The sequence below is a fragment of the Chelon labrosus genome (genome assembly GCF_963514085.1).
Source record: "Chelon labrosus genome assembly, chromosome: 13".
Lineage (NCBI taxonomy): Eukaryota > Metazoa > Chordata > Actinopteri > Mugiliformes > Mugilidae > Chelon > Chelon labrosus.
The window spans coordinates 27,167,358-27,192,965 of record NC_140346.1 but is presented as its reverse complement, the minus strand read 5'-3'; the positions used below and the strand labels follow the sequence as shown (position 1 = coordinate 27,192,965).

General features: G+C 45.9%; 1 protein-coding gene across 2 annotated transcripts in view; it reads right to left on the bottom strand.

Moving 5' to 3' along the window:
* actn4 (actinin, alpha 4) overlaps positions 1 to 19,531 on the bottom strand; it is a 51,267-nt gene extending 31,736 nt beyond the window's left edge. For both annotated transcript variants that reach the window (XM_084559438.1, XM_084559439.1), the window contains exon 1: positions 19,063 to 19,531. In XM_084559438.1, coding sequence (XP_084415564.1) covers positions 19,063 to 19,188 — 126 coding nt within the window. In that variant the 5' untranslated portion in view covers positions 19,189 to 19,531. The remainder of the gene's footprint in view (positions 1 to 19,062) is intronic.
* Between the last annotated feature and the right edge of the window lie 6,077 nt (positions 19,532 to 25,608).

Genomic DNA, 25,608 nt, shown 5'->3' with positions numbered 1-25,608 from the left:
GGAATGCGGCGGACGAGTCCAACCGAGGGCCGACTCTCGCTCAGATGTAAAACATTAACCTCTGAGCGAGAGCTGAACGCCGCTCAGAAATCTGGTTGCGTGGAGATTTACAGCCTCGTGTCCAAACGGAGAGGACAGTGAAGCCAAGAAGGAAAAAAAAAAAAAAACTGAACAGGAAGTTTGTAACGGGCCATTGAGCTGTGATGAGTCATGTAGAAAGAGAGTGAGGTCATTGAGAAAGGAGGGAACCGGAGGTGAAAGGTGACTGGTTCAGGATTTAACACATGAAGCTTACCTCAGACAGAAGCTGAACAGAGAACACCGATCAGGCATAACATTATGACCACCTTCCTGATATTGTGTAGGTCTCCAAAACAGTGATGACTCATCAGAGAATGGACATGGACCTTCTGAGGGTGTCCTGTGGTGTCTGGGAACAGGCTATTGTTACTGGGGGGGTCTTTGAAGGGAGGGGCCTCTGTGGATCATCCCACAGATACTTGATCAGTTTGGGATCTAGTGAATTTGGAGGCCAGGTCAACACCTTGTGCTGTTCTTCGTGTTTTTTTTTTAGTTGTTCCTAAAGTGTTTTTGTGTGTGTCTGTGTTACGCTCAGTGCTCATGCAGAGGTGGACCATGCAGACCACATTTGACCCCGATTTGATCTAAGAATGTTGCCTTGATCTTGTCTGATTAGCTGAGTGAAAACCACATGCTTCTAAACCTCACTGAGAGGCACAGTGTGCTGAAGTTACCATGTGGTAGCCTATAAAGGGTTATATGTTATTTTCTTCTCCTGTCAGTGGTCATAATGTTGTGGCTGATTGGTGCATTCATGCAGCCCATAAAATAAACTTGTGGAACAAAGACGTTAAATCTAAAACTGCTGACTCCTTCTCCTCAAGCTGACAGACGCCTCCTAAAGCTGGTGGGATCATTTCTTAATAATCTTAAATCCCTAAAAAAAAAAAAATCAAAAAGCAGCATCTTGGTAACGTCCTGCTTCAGACTCAACTCTCTAAATGAAAAAGATCAAAACCGTACCACGTCACTAGGATTAGGGCTAAAATAACTGCATAGAAACAGTTATTAAAAGTCATCCTCCTCTGGAAGCCGCGCCTCGTCGTCAGGGTGAAGGTAACCGGGACAGGTGTCGCAATGATTGACAACGCTTTCCGATCACGGGCCGCCCACTAGCTGCCTCTGAGTGACTCAACCTGGCGTCATTTCACAACGGGCCTCGGCCACGCTCCATTTAAGGTCAAACACACACACACACACACACACACACACACACACAGGTACCACAGCTTCCACTGAACCACACTGTGACATTTCATGACAGAGGAACTATTTCCTACATGTGACACCTTTCTACACATTTAACACTCGCTTCTTATCCCAACTTTTATTTATGATCCAGATCCGGACGCCTGCTCAGACCAGACTAAGGCCTGGACACTGAGGCCGGGGGGTCGGGGGTATAACACCTGGAAGCTACCATACAACTCCACACAATGGGACCGGACCTCGCACCCAGAGAAAAACAGATGAGGAGCAAAACGTTTCAAGACAAAAGAAAACTCTGTGAGGTGTTGCAGCTGAGGCCAGGGCTGATATCATTCACATGCGCCACTTCCTGCCTCGCTGAAATCTCGTCAAATCTCACGAGGCAAAGCGACGGGATCAGAAGAAAAAAAAAAGAGAAGAGCTGCACAAAAGCAAAGACGCATGAAAGAAGAGAAACTTGGGGGAAAATATTGTGGAAGAGGCACAAATCTCTGGAACCAATGACATTAGTTTTGCAAAATATCTTTCATAACTAAATAAAACAGTTTTGAAAGGGAAATCCCTCTAAATAAATTGATATTAAATAGAAGTGGGAGCTCCATTTACTGAACCACTACTTAATGTCATTCATTCTGCGGTGACCTTCGGCTCATTCCTTCCCTCTGCCTCACGCCGTTAAAGTCAAGTTAAATTATCACGAGTCAACAGAAAGGAAGAGGGAAGAAGGTGAAAGGAGGAGGAGAGCGGGCAGGACGGTGACTGATTAACAGACGTCTCCCTTCGACCTTGAAGGAGTTCACTTTTTTTTTTTTTTTTTTTGCCCCGTTGCAACGTGAACGCGCCTCCTTTCATTTTCCATATCTGCAGCTGCTGAGCAGAGCTTCCAGTAGCCAGGACGCTGCTCCCCTTCTCTCGGCAGCCCGACCTCCCGTTACTAAAGCAGAGCAGTCTAATCACAGAATGAGCTGAGGTCATTATTATTACACTCTCTCCCTCTCTCCCTCTCTCTCTCACAGTTTGGCAGGCCCTAATAGCAGCTGGCAGGGCGAAGCGTCAGCTGTTTGCGTCGGCCTTTTATTAAAAAACCGCTGGCTGAATCTTTCCAGAGCCCCGCGACAGTTCTGTGGTCCTGTTGTTGATCGGTTCAGGCAGGAGGAAACGGGCTCATTCCATCAAACCGGCCTTTGTTAGAAAGAGCGCTTGCTGTCCCGGTGCCAAACTGACTCTGGTGGTGGCGTTTCCAGCAGGTAAACACGCCTCAGAGAGCGCAGAGCGTGGTCGTTAATCAGAATAATGCTTCAACAGAGCGTCCTCAGTCATATCACATCAAAAAGAACAAAGCTGGAGGCATCTGGACCGGTTTGGTTTCTGGAAGATGTTTCACCCCCGTTCACACCGTCCAGGCTGGAGTCTCTGGCTGATGACGGGTTGTTAGAGCACCACTCATGAAGGGAAGGAGAACGGGATCAAGACTAATTCCCTCAAATTACAAAGCAGTGAGACATGCCAGTTTCAGGTGGACACCTCCCTCAGATAAAACTAAAACCCTGACTCCCAGTCACTTAGACATGAAGTCACTGGGATGAAACGTCTTCGAGAAACCCAACGAGTCCAGTTGCCTTTGTTTCAGTTTGTTTTTTTGTATGTAACACACTAAATAACATCCATTTTTTGGTGGCTCATGAAAGTAAAGCAGGTCACATGTTAGCAAGAAGTTCAGGATGGCACCTTACACCAAGAAACCTGAATGAGAGCTGAAACTGTACAGCTCGATGTCCACTGAGGTAGAGGAGGTACAGGAAAGGCAACCTGTTTACCACGTCTGCAAAACAGAACACACACAACCTCCAAAACGGTTGACTCTAACACTACAGAATGCATATTTTTATACTGTATTGGGAGCGTGATTAAAAAATGTGTTTTGAATGGAAGTCTATTGGGCATTTTTGGCCATGAAGGTCTCCAGAGGTATTATCTGGCACTACAAAAAAAATACTAATGCAATCAAATCAATTTTAGTGCTAATCTTTGACATATCCAAGACTCTAATCACCACCAAAGGCCCATCCACCTCATTGCTTATATTATGGAAATAATTCAGTTTTTGTGACTAGCATTTACGGGGTTAAACTGAAATTTTGAGGATGCACGAGTACATTTTTGCTACAAAGACGTCCAGATTGTGCAAAATGCATCACAAGAGTATAAATGGCGTATAAAAGTGACACTGGATTTTAAATAAAACTGTCAAAATGATCACAAAATGAAAACAAAAGAAGTTAAAAAAAATGTACAAAAATGGCAGAGGAGGGCGTAAGGGTTTTAAGAGAGCAGATCTCTGACGCATACACATAAAACAGCACCGTTCTTGGTTCTGAAACAGCGATGATAAACGTATTTATTTGCACAAATCTGGGATCAGACTTGAAGAGCCGTCTGGAGACGCCCCTTAACGGCGTTTTAAAGGTTTGAACGCTGGCACTGAAAGACGGCTACCTGTGATCGGATGTTGAGGTCTGAACAAATGTGTCATCTCCAAGAACGACGAAGAAAATCCCAAAACAAAATGATTCACTGGGACATAAACGAGATTTAATCTGTTAATGGTGGGCGTGTCTTAGCGTAAGTGTCTATAAAAGCAGATGATTCAATTCTGAATAGCTCAGCTTTCTATTATTTTTAAACAACATTTACAAACCAGAGCTGCTCTATTAAAGGCTCAACTATGTTTCCGCCTTCAGTGTAATCATTATAAAACCGACTGCTTCGTTATTATTTTAAGAGCTGGAAAGACACAGTCACTTGTTTTAGAAATCGATGCTGATTGACACTTTTTGTGAGAAGTGTCTCTTCACACCTCTCACAGCGTATTCTGCCACGGTGGCTGATAAAAACCAGCTGTTTGAGGAAGTTGTTGGTCAGTAATTATTGTTAGAGAGCGACTGTGGGAACTTCCTTTTCTTACATGCATCTATTGCAGGGTAATGAAACTTCTGAAACCGATGCACGCAGGAGACATTTAAAGTCTCAACGTGTCTTCATCGCTGCATTAAAGAGGAACACCTCAACCTCAGCGCGTCTTCATGTGAATAAACACCACTATATAGACAGTGAGTAAGCGCTAAACTTACTCAGCGCCGGGATATTTTAGTCATTAAGAGGAAGAAGAAAATAAACTCGTCTACACACCACAGACAGCAGCAAATAAAACGTGCTGAGCTGGCAGCATCACTTCATCTGTGATCATCGAGTTAGAAAGACAAAGCGACGCCTGGCGTGATGGACAGACGACGACGAGAGAGAGAAAGAAAAGCGATGGCATGTGAGGGAATAAAAGACGCTCGTTTTATCTCTCCGTGAGTATGTGTGGTATGAGAACGATGGCGCAAACCTTCATGCTTGTCATTTTTGCAGCCGCTGACCTCATTCAAAAATAAAAATAACCGTCTCACGATAACCGATGTGAACGCACACACACGCCTAGACAAAAGATAACAGTGAATATGTGAAGCATGAATAAGACAAAGGAAGGTAAATAAAAAATAACTAAACTACAAAATAAAAAAAAGGAACACAGAGGGCTGAGTGCGTAAAAAAAGAAATGTGGCCAAACAGGAGTTTCAGGCCGGCCCAGTTGCCCGGCAGCAGACAGCATTGTCACGGTAACAGGCTCTTCCTGCCCCGCCTCCTTCCCACCCGCCTTTCATGCTTTTACCTTATAAGGCAACGCATTTAGCTGCCTGTCACAGCGACAATGGGGATGTAAGAGGGCAGCAAGGTGCACCCCCCGCCCTCACCACCGGTGACACACACACACAAAGAACGGATACGACTTTGAACGCACCCTTTTATTCTGACGCTGCAGATCTTTTTTAAGTCACCTGCATCCATGTCCACTGTTTGTCTGTGCAGGAATGTGAAACACGACACACAACCCACCTTCTTTTCTCCCCTCCCCTCCCTCCCCTCCTCCTCTGCTTCCTATGAAGCAGCAGAAACAAACCAGAGAAGACAACAGGCCAGCGAGCACAGGGATGGACGGACACAGAGAGAGAGAGAGAGGACAGAGGTGAAGGCAGTTTGAGTTAAATCAGAAGGAAATAAAAGTGGCTGCTGCTCTGTTACAACACCTCCCTGCCGCTGAAAGACTTTAGTCACCGTGTGTCAACAAGAAGGGGTGGCTCTGGGAGTGTGCCCATGTCCTCAGATGCCCTCTCGTCCACATTTTGTGAATTCTGATACCCCGTGTGAGAGTCCCTGAAGTCAAACATCACATGCTTTTGTGCTGAATGCAGCTTAATTTAACACTCATGATGCAGGTTCCTGAAAGAAGAACAAGCGCCGATCGGGAAATGATTGAGGAGGAGAAAGGAAGTCCTGGTTCAGTTGAATCGACGTTACCTCGCCTCGTCAGGCTAACGGAGCTCGGGTCGATTATTTAAACACAAACACAACACGGAGTTTAACAAAGAGTGCAGCTGCAGAAACGGATCTGCTGAGATTTGTGCAAAAGTGTGGAGGTGGAGGAGGCTCTGAACACGACGGCCAGGGAGAAATTATAGATGTGCAAAAAGCCAGAGAGCAAAACTGTGTGTCGGAGCATTTGGAACGACTTAAATTTAAGCAGCTGAAACAAAAACATCATTCAGAAAGGTCAAGGCTAGCTTGTTCAGGCTAATGTGGCGCCAATAGTTTTAACGGGCTTCAGTCGCTCGCGTTTAATCCGTCAAAATATCACATGTGTGACCGTGCTATTAAATCAGGCCATTTATTTCAGAAGTGAAAGACAAACTCCAAATAATTGCTACTGCACAAAATAAGAAAGTGAAGTGTACAGTTTGGGAGTTGCTCTCTTCAAGTTGTTCACGCAAACTTGCCTCCAGACTTTTCAAGGACTTCCTGACGCTGCGAGTCATTAGGAGAGCTGAGGAGGGAGGAAGGCTCGAGAAGGATCCAGACCGGGTCCATGGAGCAGCACATTGTTTGTTCCTCTTGAGCTTCCGCTTGTTGATGACCCGTACAAAACACACACACACACACACACACACACACACGCACACGTCTAGGCAAAAGCAGCCCTGTCACACATTCCAGAGCTCACCCTGCCCTTTATGGCTTCATGATTCACTGGCCCTATGCCCGTCTGACACACACACACACACACGGTGGAGCGGATGCCGAGGCAAATCGCCATGCAAATGGACATTAATCAGCCACTGAGAGTGTCACATCAGACGGCTACAGGCACCGCTAACCACCCTCAGCCTCCATGTTCAGTTAACTTGATCATTGTTTCTGCCAAAATCTGGACGAATGCTGATCAGATCTGGACCTTGCTGCACGCATGAATCCACAAACATCAACAACCTTCAGCTGCTTTAACGCCGTGATCCTCGTGCCCCAGATACTCTCTTAAAACACTCGCACTGTAAACACACGACCCCCCTCCGAGCCCCCTCCGAGCCCCCTCCGAGCCCCTCCGGCTGCAGCCACGGCAGCTACCACTGCGTGCAGGTCCAGTCTGGGTAGGGGGAGGATGGATTCACAGATCCAGATCGATGTAATCCCTTTAAAATGACTTCAATATTACAGCGACCCCCTCTCGTGTTAAATGGAGCGGCCCGGGATGTGCAGACAGTGAATCAGTGACAGTCTGAGCCTCTCGGCCACTCTCTGTACATCTGAACAAACATGGACGACAGGGAGGAGAAAACCAACTGAACCGAGAGGAAGAACATGGACCAGGCATTTCACTTTAATGTAGAGGAGGTTTTATTTCTAAAATAATCAAATGTGGAAGTAGGAGAACCTCAGAGTCAGATGTTGGCTCTGAACCAACGTGTGATGATGATGGATCAGACATTCAGCTGTAAAACAGACCTGGACATGACTGCATTTAACGTGGACTTCTTGTATTCTCCCAAACAAACAGCTTACAACACAGTTCTGGTGTCATATAAGTTTATTACCCTGCAGTAAACACCAGGCTTTGATGGTTGAGCAGAAACACGAGGAGGCAGATACTGAAACGCTCAACTTCCTCTTCCCCATTCACACCTCAGAGCGTCCCAGAGCCCACGGTTTCCTCCACTCCACCGACATTTCTCTTCTAAGAATGAGTCTGTGGCGGCAGTGGCATCCCAGCTCTCAGCGGGGTGAGTTAACAGGGACTGAAACGGGTCGTAATCTGCTGCTCATGTAAATCCTGCGGTGGAGCGGCAGAGCCGTTAGATTTAAACTGTTTTAAGTTTCAATTGGGGAAATCCATAAACGGACCTCCGTCATGAAGGCGCCACAGCGGCCATATTAGTATCACAACTCTGCTTCAGGGCTGTTGCTAGGCAACGACCACAGCATCTTATTTTTAGCAGGTTTAAAATGCATCGCAGCACCAACCAGCACCTCTCTCTCTCTCTCTCTTCTCCACACATTTATTCCACCGTTACCTCTCAGTCCTCAAAGACAGATTTCACCTGAATGTGACAAACTAACTTTTTACAACAAAGCACAGCTGGAAATCTGCATCAGTGCAGCTATCAACGCGTACATGAGCCTCAGAGCGGAGGCAAGAATAACCCATCGACTGCATGAAGGTGCTAAGAGAGCACGTTAGCTCTGAAACCGTCTCACGGCGCGTTATCAAGCTCAGCAGGAAACGCTGCAGCGAGATTCACACGCCAGCAGCGACGAGCCGTCACACCTCCAGAGCAGCGGCGGCAGCGGCGCCAAAACCAGAGCTCAACTCAGCAACGGTGAAACTGTGAAGCTGCTGCAGGAAGGAAGGAGACCGGGGCCTGTGTTAACGCCGCTGAGAGAGTCAGAGGAGGGCCCACAGAGGAATCTTTGTTAAGCAGGGGAACGGTGGCTACATAATCCCCTGCAGGCTAGCTTTGATTGGATCAGACAGGATAGTAGGCTCTTGGCTGACGGTGGAGAGGGCAGAGGACTTCCCTGACCCACATCCAGACCAGCGACAGAGCAGGGAGCAAGACGGCTTTGTGCTAAAGCAGCTGGCTGGACGGAAATGTTGAGTATGACGTATTATAAACAGCTCAAAAGACGAGAGTCTGATGTAGGTAACATGACACATGGATGGAACAACCAATCACTGACATTTAGTTGTAAACTAATTCAGCTCCACGGCGCTCAGATGACGTCTATGACTCTACTCTTGTGAATGGTCTTGAAGATCTTTGCAGGAGCAGGATCAGTTCCCACCAGAGAGACTCGAGAGCTGCTCTGGCTTCCAGGCTAGCTGCAATAAAGTTTCCATTTATATTTTCATGCAAAAACTGAACACGGTGCATAAAGATCGTTTACATGTGACAGCTTAAAACCAAACCAGGGCCGAGTTATTCGCTCTCATACAGTAGAGCTGGCCTCCAGCCATCTGGTCCATTAACAGAGAGCTGACACACAAACAGTGACGTGTCTGTCTTCTGGCTCGACTCTTAGCGTGTGTGGTGACTTTATTTCTGAAACGGGGAAGGGGCCGAAACCACACAAACCTCAGAGCCTTCCTTCCTCTTTCTTCTACGACCACGAGTCCCAGGAGGTGAACACAGCGTCTCACTCGTCCTCTTTTCTTCCTCTGTGAGGATGTGTTCGTTCTCTTACAAGTAGCGCCTCCATGCACAATTTCACACCATGAACACCTATGTGAAGATGTTCAGTTCTCTGTGCAGGTGGGGCTGAGGCTCTGGTTTTCACTTCAGACCCAGAGGCTAACAGCAGCAGCAGCAGCAGCAGCAGCAGCAGCAGCAGCAGCAGCAGACCAGTATTTGGATCATTTGTCTTCTCAGCTGCATAAACTGGCAGTGAACCTGCACTAAGTGTTTATCAGCCATCTGTCTCAACCTGTATCTGGGTCTAGATGTAGTCTTGTAGGCTGCACGATCGCCAAAAGATAAGTGAGTTTTCGCAGAATAATCACCGAACCTGTTCTCTTAAAATATAAATAAATACGAGCTCCAACACAAGTTTAATGTGCTTCAAGATATTTTCTTTATGTTTTAAAACTCTAAAAAACAGAAAAACTACACTCCCATCCCATGTGTCTGTTCGTAGAAGCACTAGGCTTGTAGTCCCTGAGGAGAAGCACTCCCCTCGACCCACCACCCCCACGAAAGACCAAAAAACAGATTGAAGTTATGAACAGGCCCCGGGCTGCAGTCCTGGAGATGCCTGAGCAGAAATATATCCCACATTACAGACAGAAGCCTCGGAGCTGGACGGCTAAAATCACACAGAAAAAAAACTATTTGTCCAAAAAAACAAACTGGCTTAAAATAGCAGCGCGCACTCCAGTTATCCTCTATTGTCTGAGCCTGTTGCCTTAACGACAACGGCAAAGACCGAGGAGCGAACCGAGAACCGCAAGAAATACATGGAGAGAATCAGAGGAGGAGGAGGAGGAGGTGGTGGAGGAGAGGAAGAGTGTTGCGTGGGATTATCTGGTGCAGCTACAGCAGCTATAAATGAGAGCAGAGGAACCTGAAGGCCAGTAAATATTTAATGCTGCTCTTCTGTGGCCTGAAACCAACACAGGCTCCGCTGATACCAACGTTCAACAGACGCTTTTTAAAGAGTTCTGCAAAAGTAGGATGTTCAATTAATATCTGTTGATGTTTGAGGCTTTTATGCAAATACCAGAGAAACACAATGAGATGAGACGCTGCTCCAGTTTGTTCTTGATAAGATTTGTTAACGTGAGAGAACAGATCCCACTACATCGTTTCAGGCCGAAGCCAATCAGCTCTACTGTATGTGGTGAATGTTTCATACATGAATACATCCGTCCTCTGTGTCTGCTGCATGTAAGCGTCTCCCAGTGGACCTCTCCTCCTCCTCTTCACCTCTTCGCCCAGTGCCCCAGTTTGAAAGCTGCTAAATAATCCAGCAGGAGCTCGCCGTTGGAAATCAGAGACGACCACGGAGGAAACAAACCCACAAACACGCGGCGGCCTCGACTCACGTTCGCCTTCAAGTAACTGTGACAGAGCGAGGCCTTCGTCTCCGACACCAAAACAAACACTCGTCGCCAGGCGGTGGTTCCCCGCGAGGGTCGAGCTCAGTTCAGATTCTCCACCAAACAACGGTGCAAACGGGTCAATGAGGATGGATTTAATAAGAAGAGTTAAACAACGTTGGGTTGAAGCAGCTACAGCTTCATGAACAGAAAAACACTTCACTGCACGTTTTTGTAATTTTTTGCAATTTTTGTTTCTCTTCTAAACTATTAAAATGTTGAGGCTAGGGTTGTCAAAGTCAACATGTAAAATCATCTCAACATGCAAGCGGAATCTAAAGTGCAGTCGTGGTAAATAATTTTATCCCGTAAGCGGTAATACGTCCTGTAGCGTCAAAGCTGACGGGAAGAATCTCACGAGAAAAAGGAAGAAGAAGAAAACAGACGCAGATGTTTTTTAAAACTAATTTTAAAAAAAACACAACAACTTCCCTCACCCATAATAAACTTGGTGGCAGAGAGCTGGTCTGATGTGTTTCTCTGTTGGGAACTGATGATGCTCCAGCAAAGATCTGCCGGGCCAATCAGATTGTTTGGGGGCGGGGCTTTATGAGGTAACGGTACACTTCATCTGAGCACCATGGAGTTAAATTTGTCTACAACTAAATGTCTCTGATTGGTTGGAGGACCATCATGTTGATGCAGAGGTATTTCTTTCTCTACATCAGTTGAAACACGTCTTGTGATAACTTTGGTAACAACGCCATTAATCATGATCAGTTTAAATCAGTCTACGTCACAGCAGCAGCTGCACGGCGCCGACATCACTCAGCTGAATAACCTCTGAATGTTTATCCATCCATTATCTGTTACAGCTTATCCAGTACGGGACAGTGGGGGAGCTGGAGGCTAACAGAGCCGGGACAGGGCGAGAGGCGCGGTCCACCCTGGACAGACGCCACCTACAGTCAATTTAAGAACCAACAATCAACCTCCCACCACGTCTTGAACGTTTAAGGAAGGCTAATATCTTTACTTCCAGACGACATGACAAACATCTGGAGAAGGACGGTGTCTGCAGCTCTACCTCCACCAGACTGAGAGGCAGCTACGGAGCTAACACCCTGATCCATGCCCTCCAGATGTCTGAGTGTGTGTGTCCCAGATGTAGCAGGAGGTTTTACCATCTCAGCTCTTTGTTTCCACACTAGCATGTTTGTTGCTCTCTCTCTCTCTCTCTCTCCCTCTCTCTCTCTCTCTCTCTCACCCCAGAGGGAGTAGAACCTGTCTAGGTGTGGTCGTACATGCAGACATCCATCACGCTTTATTCTCTGCTACAGGAACATTACTAGAACGACCAGATCAGCTTCTTGAATCCTGGAGCATGAAAATGTATCTGCTGCAGAATAAACCATCAGCTGACTTGTTACCGTTTCATTTCTAATTAGAAATAAGATTTGTGGTCAGTGTTTCTGGACTTAAAAGCTGAAATAATGTTTTTATTCTTCCTGTTCATCTCAGATTTGTGTCAGATCCGGATATAATCTGGTCATCAGAGCCAGGGTCTAATCTCTGGGTGGTGGTGGTGGTGGTGGTGGCTTGTCCCTCTCTGACAGATGTTAGTGCAGAGGACGACCTGAGACAGAGCGCTGAAGCAGTTCACAACCTCAAACATCCATTTAATCAATAAGACGCCTCTTCTGAAACTCTAAACACCACCTTAACACTTTGAGTCACAGATCAGTGAGGATGCAGAGGGGTGCTCCAGTGATCAGGCAGCATGCTGAGGTTTACTCACCGTGACCTGCAGCAGATACTAAACAAACCTGAGTCTGTTCTTCTAGCGTCTGCTTAGTTCTGCATTAATAAATTAACACCAGCTATACATGAACACATCTTCTCACGCTGCAGCGGCGCCTCAAAGCTGCCTTTTATACACGACTCTGAACGAAAGTGTGAGCGGTGGAGGCAACACACACGTGTCTATCTATAGCCTCCAAACCAGTGCACGGTTTGATAAGAGCCGAGGGCAGCCTGAAATAGCTCCGCTCTGGGTTTCTGATCAAATTTTTACTGGACGTGAACTCCGGCTGCTCACTTTCTCTTTCTCTCTCTCTCTCAGGTGCAGGACGGTAGCAGAGCTCTGAAGAGGTGTTTCCAAAAATACAGCGGCCTGCAGAGCACGGCAGATACACGTATGAACGCTATCTCCACTCTGCAGCCATGGAGACGGGAGAGAGATGCAAAGAGAGGTTGGAGAGAGGATGCACCACACCGCCTCACTTTTACACCGCTATTAATCACAACCACAAGGACTCGTTGTTAATCCCTCGCTCGTGAAAACAATTCAAGATCTCAGGGAAATAATGACTGCATCTCAATGAGACACCTACAAACAGAGGAGGAGGAGGAAGAGGAGGAGGAGGAGGAGTGAGGTCACTTCCATTTAATGTCTGCTGCTCTGTTTGTTTATGAGGAACCTGTTCGGGGCAAAGATGAACCTGGAGCTTCGTCTTTTTAAAGAGCACGACCGTGTTTTCAACGAGTTCCTCCGTTTATTTCCCCGTAGTTTGAGCGGAGCGTGAATGAATGAACAATAACTGACACTAACAGGCTGGTGCAGGAGGCGAGGACGTGAGGAACTAGTGATTGTTCAGCCGCACGCTATGAGCTGCTGGTGGGGGGTAGGGGGGGATCAAAACTGCACTCAACACCCCCCCTTTTTCCCTCCTTCCACAGGACCCCACCCTTCACACACACACACCTAAACACACATCCCATTATCCTGCTGCTTTCCTATAAACAACACCCACAAACACAGTAGAACACACACGGAGCAGGAGGAGCAGGACGAGGAGGAGGAGGAGGAGGAGGAGGAGGAGGAGGAGGAGGAGCAGCCACCTCTAAATGTGACGGGGGAGACCATCGTCCACCTCGACCGTTCAGAGCTGCAACTAATTACTTTTATAGCAGTTTATGTTTCACATTAATAGTTTCATGTGAAAACGGACGAGTCTCCATGGCGACGTCGGATGTTCAGTTTACAGAAACACAGAGGCTGTAATTTGTGACTGTGTGCAAGCTTGTTTTTATACTTTTAATTTGGATTCCTTTGTCTTTGTATCGATGCTGCTGCACATATGCATCCATCCATCCATCCATCCATCCATCCATCCATCCACAAGCAAATCGTCACATCTGAAGAGTTAAAAGCTGCATTTTCTCTTAATAAACTCATTTAATTTGCATATATACTTATATTCTTACTAGATTTTCCTTTATATTTGCTTCTAGCTGTTCATCTTTTAAGGAGGACGGCGCTAAAATGTCTTTCTCCTGAGATGACTGTCACTGACGACGATGCATCAACACAAACACCAACTTCTTGTGTCATTTGTCATGAAAACCGAACCATCATTTGTCCAGTTTGAACTTGGAGGATGTACGAAGCAGGGGAGTGGGTGTCTGTGGGGGGGGGGGGGCTGAACTCTGAGCTAAAACCATCCACACGCTGGCCGCCGACCAAAAGGAAATTCTTAGTCTCTATTGTTGCCAATTTCAATTCATCAGTGGGAAATGCCGTTTGCTAATCCTCACAGCTATGCGTAACAGCCGAGTGGTAAAGCTCGTGTTAGTAAGAGAGCCGAGGTGACCCTGAGGGACCCGCGGTCTTCGTCCCCCTCTGCCCCGTAACGCGACGTCTTCCTCGCCCCCAAAAGAAAGAACTAGACCGTGAAGGGACCTCTTTAAAGGAGCAACACATGAGGCTCCAGCACCTCGGCGCTCCACAGCTGACCGCCGTCAACAGCGGCCTACGCAGCGCCCTCGCTCTCTCCCCTGATTGGACGGAGCGTCTGCTGCTTGGTTTGCAGGATGACTCTGGTCTGCACTTTGGACGCGTTGGCACCAGAAACAAATGGTTCCAAAGTGCAGCCAGTCACAGGTCGGTGGAGTCTGAAAACATTTCTGCTAACAAATGTTTGACGCCACCCTCTGCCCCCAAGGAGGGCTGTCCTCCCCGTCTCCACCGCGCCGACCACATCTGCAATCCTGCAAACCCCCAACTTTTTTTTTTTTTTTTTTTCCTATCGGGCAAAAAAACAGGCCACCCCGCCCCCCTTTAAGTCCAAAGCCCCCTCCCACTGGCCTAGCAGGCTATAATAGGCAGCCAAAGGAATGTTTCCCCCTGCATGCTCTCTCACTGAAGCCAGCAGAACACAGAGGAAGACAAAGGGGGAAACGGAGAGCGAGGGGGGGGACATTCCTCTCTGCTCTGTCCTCTCGCTGCCTGTCGGCTTGACTGACTGCTTCGTTGTTTAGGTCCACAAGCTGATTCTGGATGACGGTCAGCTGAGGCGCAGGGCTTTCCCACAGCTGACCTGGAATCAGCTGGCAGCTTCGGAAAAGAACTTCACAGGTCGACTTCAATCACGGCAGCGCATTCTCACGGCTGCAGCTGATAGTGTCCAAAGCGTCCATCCCAGTCACTGCCCAGATTGATCTCAGGTGTCAGAGGAGGGTTCAGAGTGAGCAGCTCGAGCCTGAAGCCTTCAGAGGCTGCAACAATGCTCACATGTCGGCGTGATAAGGATTAAAGTGATCCATTGTTCAGCCCTCTTCACACCAGGCAGAGATAACAGAATTAACTGTAATTACAGATAAATCTCAATGATCGCTCCTTTAATCCGGCCGACCCCCAGTCTGACGGGTCCAGCTAACATCGACCAATCACGCAAAAAGACAGACAACCAGCGAGCCTCCTCCTTTTATTGCCTACAAACAGAGCATTGTCTGTTGTTGCTCAGTAAACCTGATCACAGCCGCCGCCGCAGAGCCGGCCGCGCGGCTCGGTCCACTCGTCCTCAGCCAACCCGGGCCGATCTGAACGTTCTCGCAGCAGAAAGCACGTGAGAGTGGGCGTCAAAAGAACAAACTAGCATTGTGTGCAGCTGCCCACCTCATCATGGGTTGGAGGAAAATAAAATCAGGGTGTTGTGTTGCAGGCGAGGCCGACTACAGACGCGCTCGGGCTGCAGGACGCACCTGCACGGGTCCTCGGATCGATTCTTTAAATATGCACCATTAGACCACATGTGAGACAGATCCAGAGACAGATCCAGAACATGACCTGATTGGACGTGTGACGACGGAAGAACTGGACTAAAGTAAAGACACATGAAATATGTGAAACTAGAGGGAAAATATTGAGGAAATGCCACAAATCTCTGGAATAGTTTTGCAACAATCCTTCATAACCGAGTCAAACTGTTTAGAAGCTGAACTTTCTGTAAATAAATCGAATCAAATCGTTCCGGAAACCAGCAGCTGACGGCCAGCTCTAACGACGAAGCATGATTAAACCGTGTCAGAGGTAGAAACACGATTACATCAGTTACAGCTGCAGACTGTAACGTCCACATTAAAATCACTCGGGTGCAAACAGGCAAACAGGTGGAGGGAAATGAAGACGGATAACCATCAGTACATGACCGCAGAGATTCATGAGAGGAAATGCTAGCGACAGTTAGCGCTACACACTCCTGATTTGAGACGGAGGGAGGAAATGAAGACGTCAGAACGGTGACGTGAAGCTCTGTACGAGTTCAGCTGCAAATTAATCTGCAAATTAATCTGCAAATTAATCCGATTTCAAAAGTAAAATCACTTTGACAAATAAGAAGACTGGGTCTCCGGTGAAGGCGCCCGCTCCGGGCCCTTTGGCTTGTGTACTCTTTTACTTTCCTTGTTAGCTCATCCACCCACCCCTGCACCGCCGCATGACGTGGGAAATATGTGCAGCCTAACTGTCGCTGAGGACCTGGATTTGCATGCAGCGCTGAGAGCTACACTCAGAAAGCTCCCGAGGCGTCACCGTCGCCGCCTACTGCTTCGGCGTGTCTCGACGTGCCGAGGATCTCTGAGCAGGGAGGAGGGAGGGAGGGAGGGAGTCGATTTGAGCTTCAGCTGCGACTGGTTGGACTTGGGTGCATTTCAGCAAAAAAAGAAATGTTGCACGGTGCAGAAAATTACACGGAAATGACCAAATCACACCGTGCACAGAGAGGAGAGGCCTGAAGGCTGATGAATGTCTTCTTTTTAATCTGCATTTTTCTGTTGGTTTACAGAAAAGATAAAAGTCCTAATCTTTTGTTTGTCATTGTAGCTCCTGCTCCTCTATCTCTCTCTCCAAAGCTGCAACAAGGACCTTTTGGTCCACCTTTAAACCTCCTTCCCCTCTATTTTCTATCACCCAATGCAACGTGCAGGAGCATGCATGTCTGTAAATGTCGCCTCCAACCAACTGCTCCTGTTTTTGACCTTTCCTTTTCACCCCACACACACTCATTACGTTCTCTCCCTCAGTGTTCCTGCAGGAAACATTTCTTCTCTGTATTCTGTGTAATAACTGGCACAGCGAGCGTGAACCCGCCGCCACCGCCCTCGCTTTCCCCGGTCAACACCTCCGGGGCCCAGGTTGGGTCAAAAACAAGGCCCTGGCTCCTGTTAATGATTGGCCGATTGGCGGGGCACGCGTTCCTCTCCTCAGAAGAAACTTTGAACCCGCGCAATCTCTGGACAAACATCAGGCAGGAGTCGGATTCGGCCGCAGGAATGCTTTCAGCAAAAAAAAAAAAAAAAAATGCTGAGTCGCGCGAGTCGACGCCGAGCATGCCGTCACACCACCGAAAAGTATTCCAGCCATCCGGCTAAGTCGGCGAGGGGGGGGGGGGGGGGGGGGACGCACTCAATCATTCCACGCTGTTAAACAATGCCTCTTCAAATTAGCATTCATTGGACTGCAGCTCCACTCCCTTATGAGAAATAAAAACTAGTGTGGGAGCGGTTCAGTGGTGCGTCCAGACATTTTTCTGGTTAAAGAAAGAGTCCAGAGTAGAACGTTATGCCACATGTGAAGCAGGAGACCAGTGACGTCTTAGATATTCAGTTCAGCGTAATCAATCAGCGCACCTATACATCCATCCATCCATCTATCCATCTACAAAAAGAAAATCTCCACATCTGAAAGCTGAATCTGACGTTTTCTCTCTATAAACTCATTATATTTTTACTATACTGCCTCATATTTGCTTCTAAGCTGGTGTGGGAGAGGTTTGGTGGTGCGTTCAGGGTCCATTCTGGAGCTCATTAGAGCTTCAACAGACATTTTTCTGGTCTAGAGTAGAACATTATCCTACACGTCGCAGATATTCAGTTCAGTGTAATCTTGTGCTTTTGTACTCCTTATTTTAATACATTCCTCTTTATAATGATGTTGCTGGATTCTGATTTTCCCTCTGGATCAATAAAGCATCTATACATTCATTCATTCATTCATCTATGAACACAAATGCAATAAATCTCCACAGCTGAAAGCTAAATCTTCCACATTCTCTTGATAAACTCGTCATATTTTTCCTATATTGCCTCATATTTGCCTATAAACTGGTGCGTGGTGCATTCAGGGTCTGTCTGTTCATTCTGGAGCTTGTTAAAGCTTCAATAGACATATTTCTGGTCCGGTGTAGAACATTATCCTACATGTGAAGCAGGAGGAACAGTCAGAGGATAAGAAGAGGGACGTCAGTTTAGTGTAATCTTGGTTTTACTTCTTATTTCTACACATTTGTGACGCTGCTGGATTCTGAATTTCCCTCCGGATCACTGAAGTGTCCATACATTCATCCATTCATTCATCTACAAACAGAAATGCAATAAACCTTCACATCCAAAAGCTACAATCTGACATTTTCTCTCAGTAAACTCATTATATTTGTACTATTTGTGCTCATAGGCTGGTTTGGTGGTGCATTCAGGGTCTGTCTGTAGCAGGAAGAGGAAAAGAAGTAGAGGTTCATTCTGATGTTTCCTAGCGTCTCTACACTTTTGCTGAATATTATCGTAGCTGCTTAAATATCTGCAGAAAGTGGGCGTTCAGCTTAGTGAGCTAAAACTGTTGGTAACTACTGGAAACTCTTCTCTTCAGCTCTCCTGTCACATCACATCACATCAGATCACATCAGTCAAAAGCTCTGAAGACATTTACAGAAGTTGTTTCTTTCTGTTTGTTTGAATGGTTGAAATAGCTGCAATGTTTCAGATGCTCTGGAGGTTTGAGGAAGTTGTTCACCTGAAAGGAATTTCATCAGCCTTTCAATGAGGATGTTCGGAGGCTGAAGGAGGAACTAGTTTAACATAATTTCTCAATTATGGACCGTGAACAGCCTCGTATCGGTCACATCTACAGGCAGGTCACAAACTCTTACCGGCCTCCGAGCAGCAGCAGCAGCAGCAGCAGCAAGGAGACCAGAGGAGCAGAGGTGCAGGAACCCGCCCTGAAACACCGACTCAAACGTCTAAATCACTGGTTTTCATTTTACGCAACAAAGTAACGACGGTGTTTCCGCTCAGAGGAGAAAAAAGACGCAATAGAAAGAGTGAAAGCTGCAGAGAAAGAGAGAAAGAGAGAGAGAGGGGAGACTTCTAGGAGCAGTTTAATACCAGAGAAATGCTTTGACATTGAGGAGCCGAGAGGAAGAGGAGGAGGAGGAGGAGGAGGAGGCGCAGGCTGGGAGGAAAATGGTCGATATGGAGCAGAGGAAGGTTTCTGAGGAGCCAACTCGAGGCCTGAGCTCCGTCTCCACTCCCCATCCCCAACCCTCACTGCCATTTTCCTTTCCGCCCGCCGCCTTCTTCTTCCTCCTCCTCCTCCTCCTCCTCCTCCTCCTCCTCTCAGCCCGGCTCCGCTCGGCCCGAGCTGGGCCCCGACCTCCCTCGGCACCCCCCAACCCTTCACCGCTTCTTACCTTCCTCTGCTGCTTCTCCCAGGCCGGGTCCAGCAGCAGGTCCCGGTCCCAATCATTCTCTTGCTCCATGTAGGTCTGCACTCCGCCGGTAGACGGTTGATTGTTAGCAGCGTGGTAATCTACCATGTCAGCACAAGAAGCCCGAGTGCGCCACGGAGGAGCTGTCAGCAGGGGAGGGGAGGGGGGGATCAAAAATAAAAAATGGGGAGGAGAAAAAAAAAAAGGAAAAAAAAAAAAAAGAAAGCGAAGACGGCCCAAGTCGGAGAGGTGGGACGGGGAGGGAGACACGCGTCAGGAAAGTGTCCTTCTTCTCTCCGTGTCTTTTTATTCTTTAATGTGATGAATATCCGGTGTGTGCAGTCAGAAAATCCAGCGCTCCTGCTCCTGCTGCTCCTGCTTCTCCTGCTGCTGCTGCTGCTGCTCTGTGAGAAGAAAAGCTCTCCTCTGAACGGTGTGGCTGCTGCTGCTGCTGCTGCTGCTGGGAGGAACCATGGGAGGAACCGGCCGCTCCTACAGGCTGCACCGAGGCAGGACGCTTCCGGGGCGTCCTTTCAAAATAAATGATCTGGGCCTTTTAGTCAGAATCAAAGACAGAACCAGAGACAGGAAACAGAATCAGAATCAGAGACAGGAAACAGAAACAGAAACAGAATCAGAATCAGAATCAGAATCAGAGACAGGAAACAGAAACAGAAACAGAATCAGAGACAGGAAACAGAATCAGAACCAGAGACAGGAAACAGAAACAGAATCAGAATCAGAGACAGGAAACAGAAACAGAATCAGAGACAGGAAACAGAATCAGAATCAGAGACAGGAAACAGAAACAGAAACAGAATCAGAATCAGAATCAGAGACAGGAAACAGAAACAGAAACAGAATCAGAGACAGGAAACAGAATCAGAACCAGAGACAGGAAACAGAATCAGAATCAGATTCTGATTCAGATTCAGATTCAGAATGCTTTATTAATCCTTCAAGGAAATTGCTTTGTTGCTGTTGCTCCAATAAAGTGGCAGTTGCAAGGTGACAGAGTGAAATAATACCCCAATAAAAAGTAATATAAAATATTATAAAAAAAATAAAAGTAAGATGGCAGATGCTACAATAAACGCAAACATGATAAAAAAGTACACAAACATAATACATATAAATAGAGGAGAAGCTGAACAGATTGTGCAGCAATAAACAGAGTGTAAAAGTAAAAACGTGCCTTATCTAATAAAGTGCGTTAATGCAACGCATTAGACTTCAAATGTTAGTCCATGTGCATTTAATTAGTTTTATTTTTGTCCTTAAACAAGAATCTTTTTTTCCTTTCATGCACTTTTCTAATAAGGACACACTTTTTCATTTATTACAGGCTATTTCAACAGAAACATTTATATAAAAAATAAATTAAGAATTAAGAATCAAGAAAAACCTTTATTTGTTCCACAGTGTAGGGTATAAAATATAAAAAATGAAATAAAATAGAATACAAAATACAAGTACTGGCATATGTAGAAGAAGTATTGAGTTGCACAGTCGTATAACAATGATAAAAACATAATTCTGCCTTCACCCTAGTTTATAATACTGACTGCTCAATCACTATTTTACAGCTAGAACTTAATTATATAAACTTTATCAATTATTTTTGTGCTATTTTGTATTCTTTAAATCAGATTTTATTTTGAAGTCGTCTCGTCTATTTCCTGTATAGATCTGTGTTGACTTGACGCACCTGCCTCCTATAGGCCCAGACAGCGGATGAATATTCATGAGATTTGAACGTGAGCCGCTGAAACAATGAGGCTTTAGAAATCTGAAGCATTAAAAACCACCAACAGCTGGCAAACAAACAAACAAACAAACAAACAGACAAACTAAAAATAATAGAACAATAAATGACTGTCCGACATCCGGTCTCATATCTGCCATATGACCTGTCACTTCAAATATTCATTATAAACCATGTGCTAGGGAGCATCTTGTGACTCTGGAGGTCAGAAATGTCCAGTTAAACCAATAAAAGACTTTATGATTTTATTTTTAAATCGTGTTGATGAGGCAGAATAGCTCCTTTAAGGATGAAATGAACTTTATGGTTTTATTAAAGCGTGATCATCACTTTAACGCTGCATCTGATAAAGACAAACTCATCTTATCTACTTAATTACAGCTGCGTTGATTGAACGACAACATCACAACTTTATACGAGCGTTAATTATCTTAATCTGCAAGATAAGAATTAACTAAAGCTGCTGGATACGTGCAGGAGAGGTTTAAAATGTAAAGTAGGAAGATAATGAAATATGAGGAAGGTAATAAACTATAGACTGATTTCAGGTAAATGTGTCATAAAACTAGACAATTTTATTCCATTTGTGACCAGAAGGATGCAGGTGTGTGTTGTTGATGTGGCGCCATTGTTAATCGTACATTACAGTAACAGTTTGACACTGAAAACTGAGTCTGTGCTCAACAATCCTGTTTGTTCATAAGCTGGAGTTTGACTTGGACAATTGTCCAGATATGGAAACACTTCAAGGACAACTCTGGTTTATTTCTCCCAGCTGTGTTTCCAGTAATGTGTCTCTAGTCCTCCAAGGATCATCCACTTATGTTTTAGAGATTCGGGGAAATGATGAATGCAGCGTGCAGGAGGGCAAACGCTCCCTGCAGCTTACATGAATCATTTTAAATGTTTATTTTTTTATTTTGAATCCGCCTGAAGGAAAATCCAGACATTTCGCTAACTGCATTAGAGATCTCTATTCCAGGTATACCTGCTAGTTGACTTAATCACCTTTTTGTTTGTTTGCGTGCCATAACAGCCACATTGATGTGAAATATGCCTGGCTGAAATTAGACAGGATCATCGTTTAAGTTAATAAAATAGTCCCATGCATTGAGAGGACGACGCTGTGAGGCCAGGAGACGCTGAACTGGACAGGAACTGTTCATCTTGTTTAGATTAACGTTGTGATTACTGTTTAAAAAGTTGCATAATCTGCTGTGATTGCTGTGTTTCCATTGATGTGTTTCTCTAAGGGTCACGCTAACTTCGCTCTCTCCACTTGGGAATGTGGAGTTGCACAACACAGCGTGCACGGGGGCCAACTAGTAGAAGCTCCCTGCAGCTTTCCAAAAAAAGTTATTTTTACATGAATCTTTTAAAATGTTTATTTCTGCGCGTGACTGTCAGAAAATCCAGATAATTCTCTAAGTGCATGAGAAATCTTCCTTCCTGCATACCTGCAAGTTGTCATAATCACCCTGTATCTTCATGTGCTCACCAGCTTGTTTGAAAGCTGCAGGAAGCTTATCAAATCGTAATGTGAAATAAACTGAAATAAGCCAGAATCATCCTTTAAGAAACTAGTTCTGTGAGGCGACAAGATGCCGCATGAAATATTAATCTTATTTAAATGAACGTGGTCTTGATTCCTGTTTTAAATGCCATACAGTCTCCTTGTTCTCTGATAAAGTGAAAGAGAAGAATCCATCTCCAGTAGGTGATTGGTGTGCAGCCTGTGACCCTGAAGAGGTCACGATCCATCCTTCTGAGAAGCACTGACCCAGAGGAGTGTTGTCGTAAAACAGAGCAGCCCGAGCTGCCGTATCATCCATTACATCTGCTTTGCAGGGTGACCGTCCCGCCTGCAGGAGCCACCTACAGAAGTAGGTCACGCTCAGGCTGTCCCTGCCGATTAGCGTCACCGGAGCCCAGGGCGGCGTGCAGGCCGCAGCAGGACCGAGCTTCGGCTTTGATGTTGTCATGTGATGTAGTGTAGTGGTGCTCTGCTGTGAACGGCTCTGTGATTGGTCACAACAGCCTGGAGTTGGAATTACAGCCTGGCTCTGGGCTCTGGGCTCTGGGCTCTGTGCTCTGGGCTCTGGGCTCATTAGCAGAGCGGGGCCTCTAATGAATGTTTCTGTGTGTCTGGTTGTTTTATGGAGTGACTGAAGGAGCCACGTCCCAGATGTAGATGTAGATGTTGACACAGAGGGCAGAGACGTGAAAGCACAGAAACACCAGCACCAACAGATCTCACTCTGCAACATTATTCTGTCATCTTCTATTCGGATACTGTTTCTGTGAACTGTTGATGCAAATTTTCTCGATGCAAACGATCAACAGTGAGTTCAGTGGCTGGTAAAATATGGAAATGACACGGAGGAAACAAACTAGAGTCATTTCTCCTCTGTTGTTTGGAGGCAGCGAGCCACGATTCAGAGAGAAGGATCTAAAACCTGGGAAGTAAAAACAGCATGAAGTAACATCTGCAGCAGGTATGAACAAAAAGAAAGGTCACACACTCTAATATCTCATTGGACCTCCTTTAGCTTTGATTACAGCACATTCTCTGTATCATTGTAACATATTTTACACAACCACAGGATGTGTCTCTAGACATGGTTGTTTATTTGGCCAGGCAGTGTCTATTCTATTGCTGTGAAGCTACAACATTCTACTGAAGTAGCTCCCATCCATACGATGACTTATCCTCTCCTTCAGTTCAAATGTAAAACTTGTACCGCCTGAATAGGGACTTGAACCCTAGACCCTCAGATTAAAAGTCTGATGCTCTACCGACTGAGCTACCCAGGCTCTGAAAGGAAAGCTTTATGGGATAAAAAACAACAAATAAAAACTAAATATGTAGTCGGTCACTGTAGTTAACTTGCAGGTTTTCTCCTTCTCTGTAGCTGAAGCCTACAGACTGAAGACAGAGTTAGATGGTTTAGATTCTTCAGTGATGTTGCCTCAGTTTGAATCAGCTCTGCTCTTCAGGCTGCAGCAGCAACGTTAGCTACAGAGTTCAAAAACCATACTAGAGACAGCAGGTGGTCTGAATGCAGCAGACCCTAAAGTGGTGTTATCATGCTGAGGACGACCTTTGACATCAGGTTCCTCTGTGGTGTGAAGCACATGTTTCATCATTTTAGGGTGCTCACATCCAGACTGGAGCAAAATAAGAATACAAGCATTTTTCTACACAGGGCCTCAGAGTGAACACTTGACTGTAAAGCTTCATGCATTAAAGTGGAAATCACATCATGGCTGAAGTAGATTCATCTTCTACATTTGATTTGAAGTGGAGTATTTACATTGTGTTGCTGTGAACCCAGAACATGTCTGTAAATTAGCTCCCATCCATACGATGACTTATCCTCTCCTTTCGGTCAAATGTAAAACTTGCATCACCTGAATAGGGACTTGAACCCTAGACCCTCAGATTAAAAGTCTGATGCTCTACCGACTGAGCTACCCAGGCTCTGAAGGTGGGTGTCCACGGGTCACACTCGTTGCCAGATGAAAGCTAATCACCAATGATTTGACCCTTTCTCAAACAGACTAACATCTTTTCCACGACCACAGGATGTGTCTTTAGACATGGTTGTTGAAGAAATGAGAAGCTACTCATTGCATCAGTTGGGGTTAAATAACTTGTTGTCAGCTGAAAGATAATCACCCATGCAGTAATTATCCAATAGGAGGCTTGTAGCTATTTGCTGAGTTAAATCCAGGTGGTGACGTTTTGTTTGGTAAGGCAGTATATATCTGTGATGTTTTATTCTGGATTAGTCTCATGTTTTTTAAAAAAAAAACCCGGGCTGTTCTCTGGACTCAGGAGGAGGGGGGTGAGAGGAGGATGTTGGATGAACTGTTGATGAACAGGATGAACATCGCGATCGACTCCTGTCTCCTCCTGTGTGAGACTCTTAGGACCTGATGTAGCTCCTTCAGAAAGAGGAGTCAGACTCTTTAACATCAGCGTTTCTTGGCTCAGCTGCAGAGTTTCCTCCACATCTAATGTCTCTATCTCAGGGAATGTGCTTGTAATTTATCATTCTAGCATCTAATTCTGTGCAATAGTTGTTTTTTAAAGCAATCCTCCCGTTTATTATTTGTGATATTCACGTGTTTATCCCAGCCTTCACCACTTCACTTCACTTAACTTATTTAACGTGTGATAGACTGGTGACCTGTCCAGGGTGCACCCCGCCTCACGCCCTGTCCCAGCTGGGTTAGGCTCCAGAGGTCAAGCAGATACAGATAGTGGAAAAATGAATGAATGAATGAATAGTTTCTCACCAGACTGATACAGTCTGTAAATATTTAGTTTCATTATCTTGTTCTATTTCTTATCTATCTTGTTTTTTTCTTACAGCCTTGCCCCGCTCCTGTAACACCTACGTGTCCCCTCAGAGATCAATAAAATCTTATCTCATCTTAAAAAACAACCTCAGTTATTTCTGAACTTGCACCGAGGACAAGTTTTCTTCTCAAATCAATCAGCAGACGCAGAGAGGATGAGGCAGAGAGTCGGGGCGTGGCTGATCTGTGACGTTCCAGGCCGCTCTAAAGCTCGATGCAGAACAACGGCAGCGCGGCAGGAAGCTGAACACTCACATGTAGAGGCATCTCTGACGGATATTTACACATACCAGAGCATCAGCGGAGAACACAGGGTCATTTCTCAAAATATCCCCTGTGGTTGGGGTCAGCGCTGAGAACAGAGACACATTTACATAAACAGGCCTGGAGACGAGAGA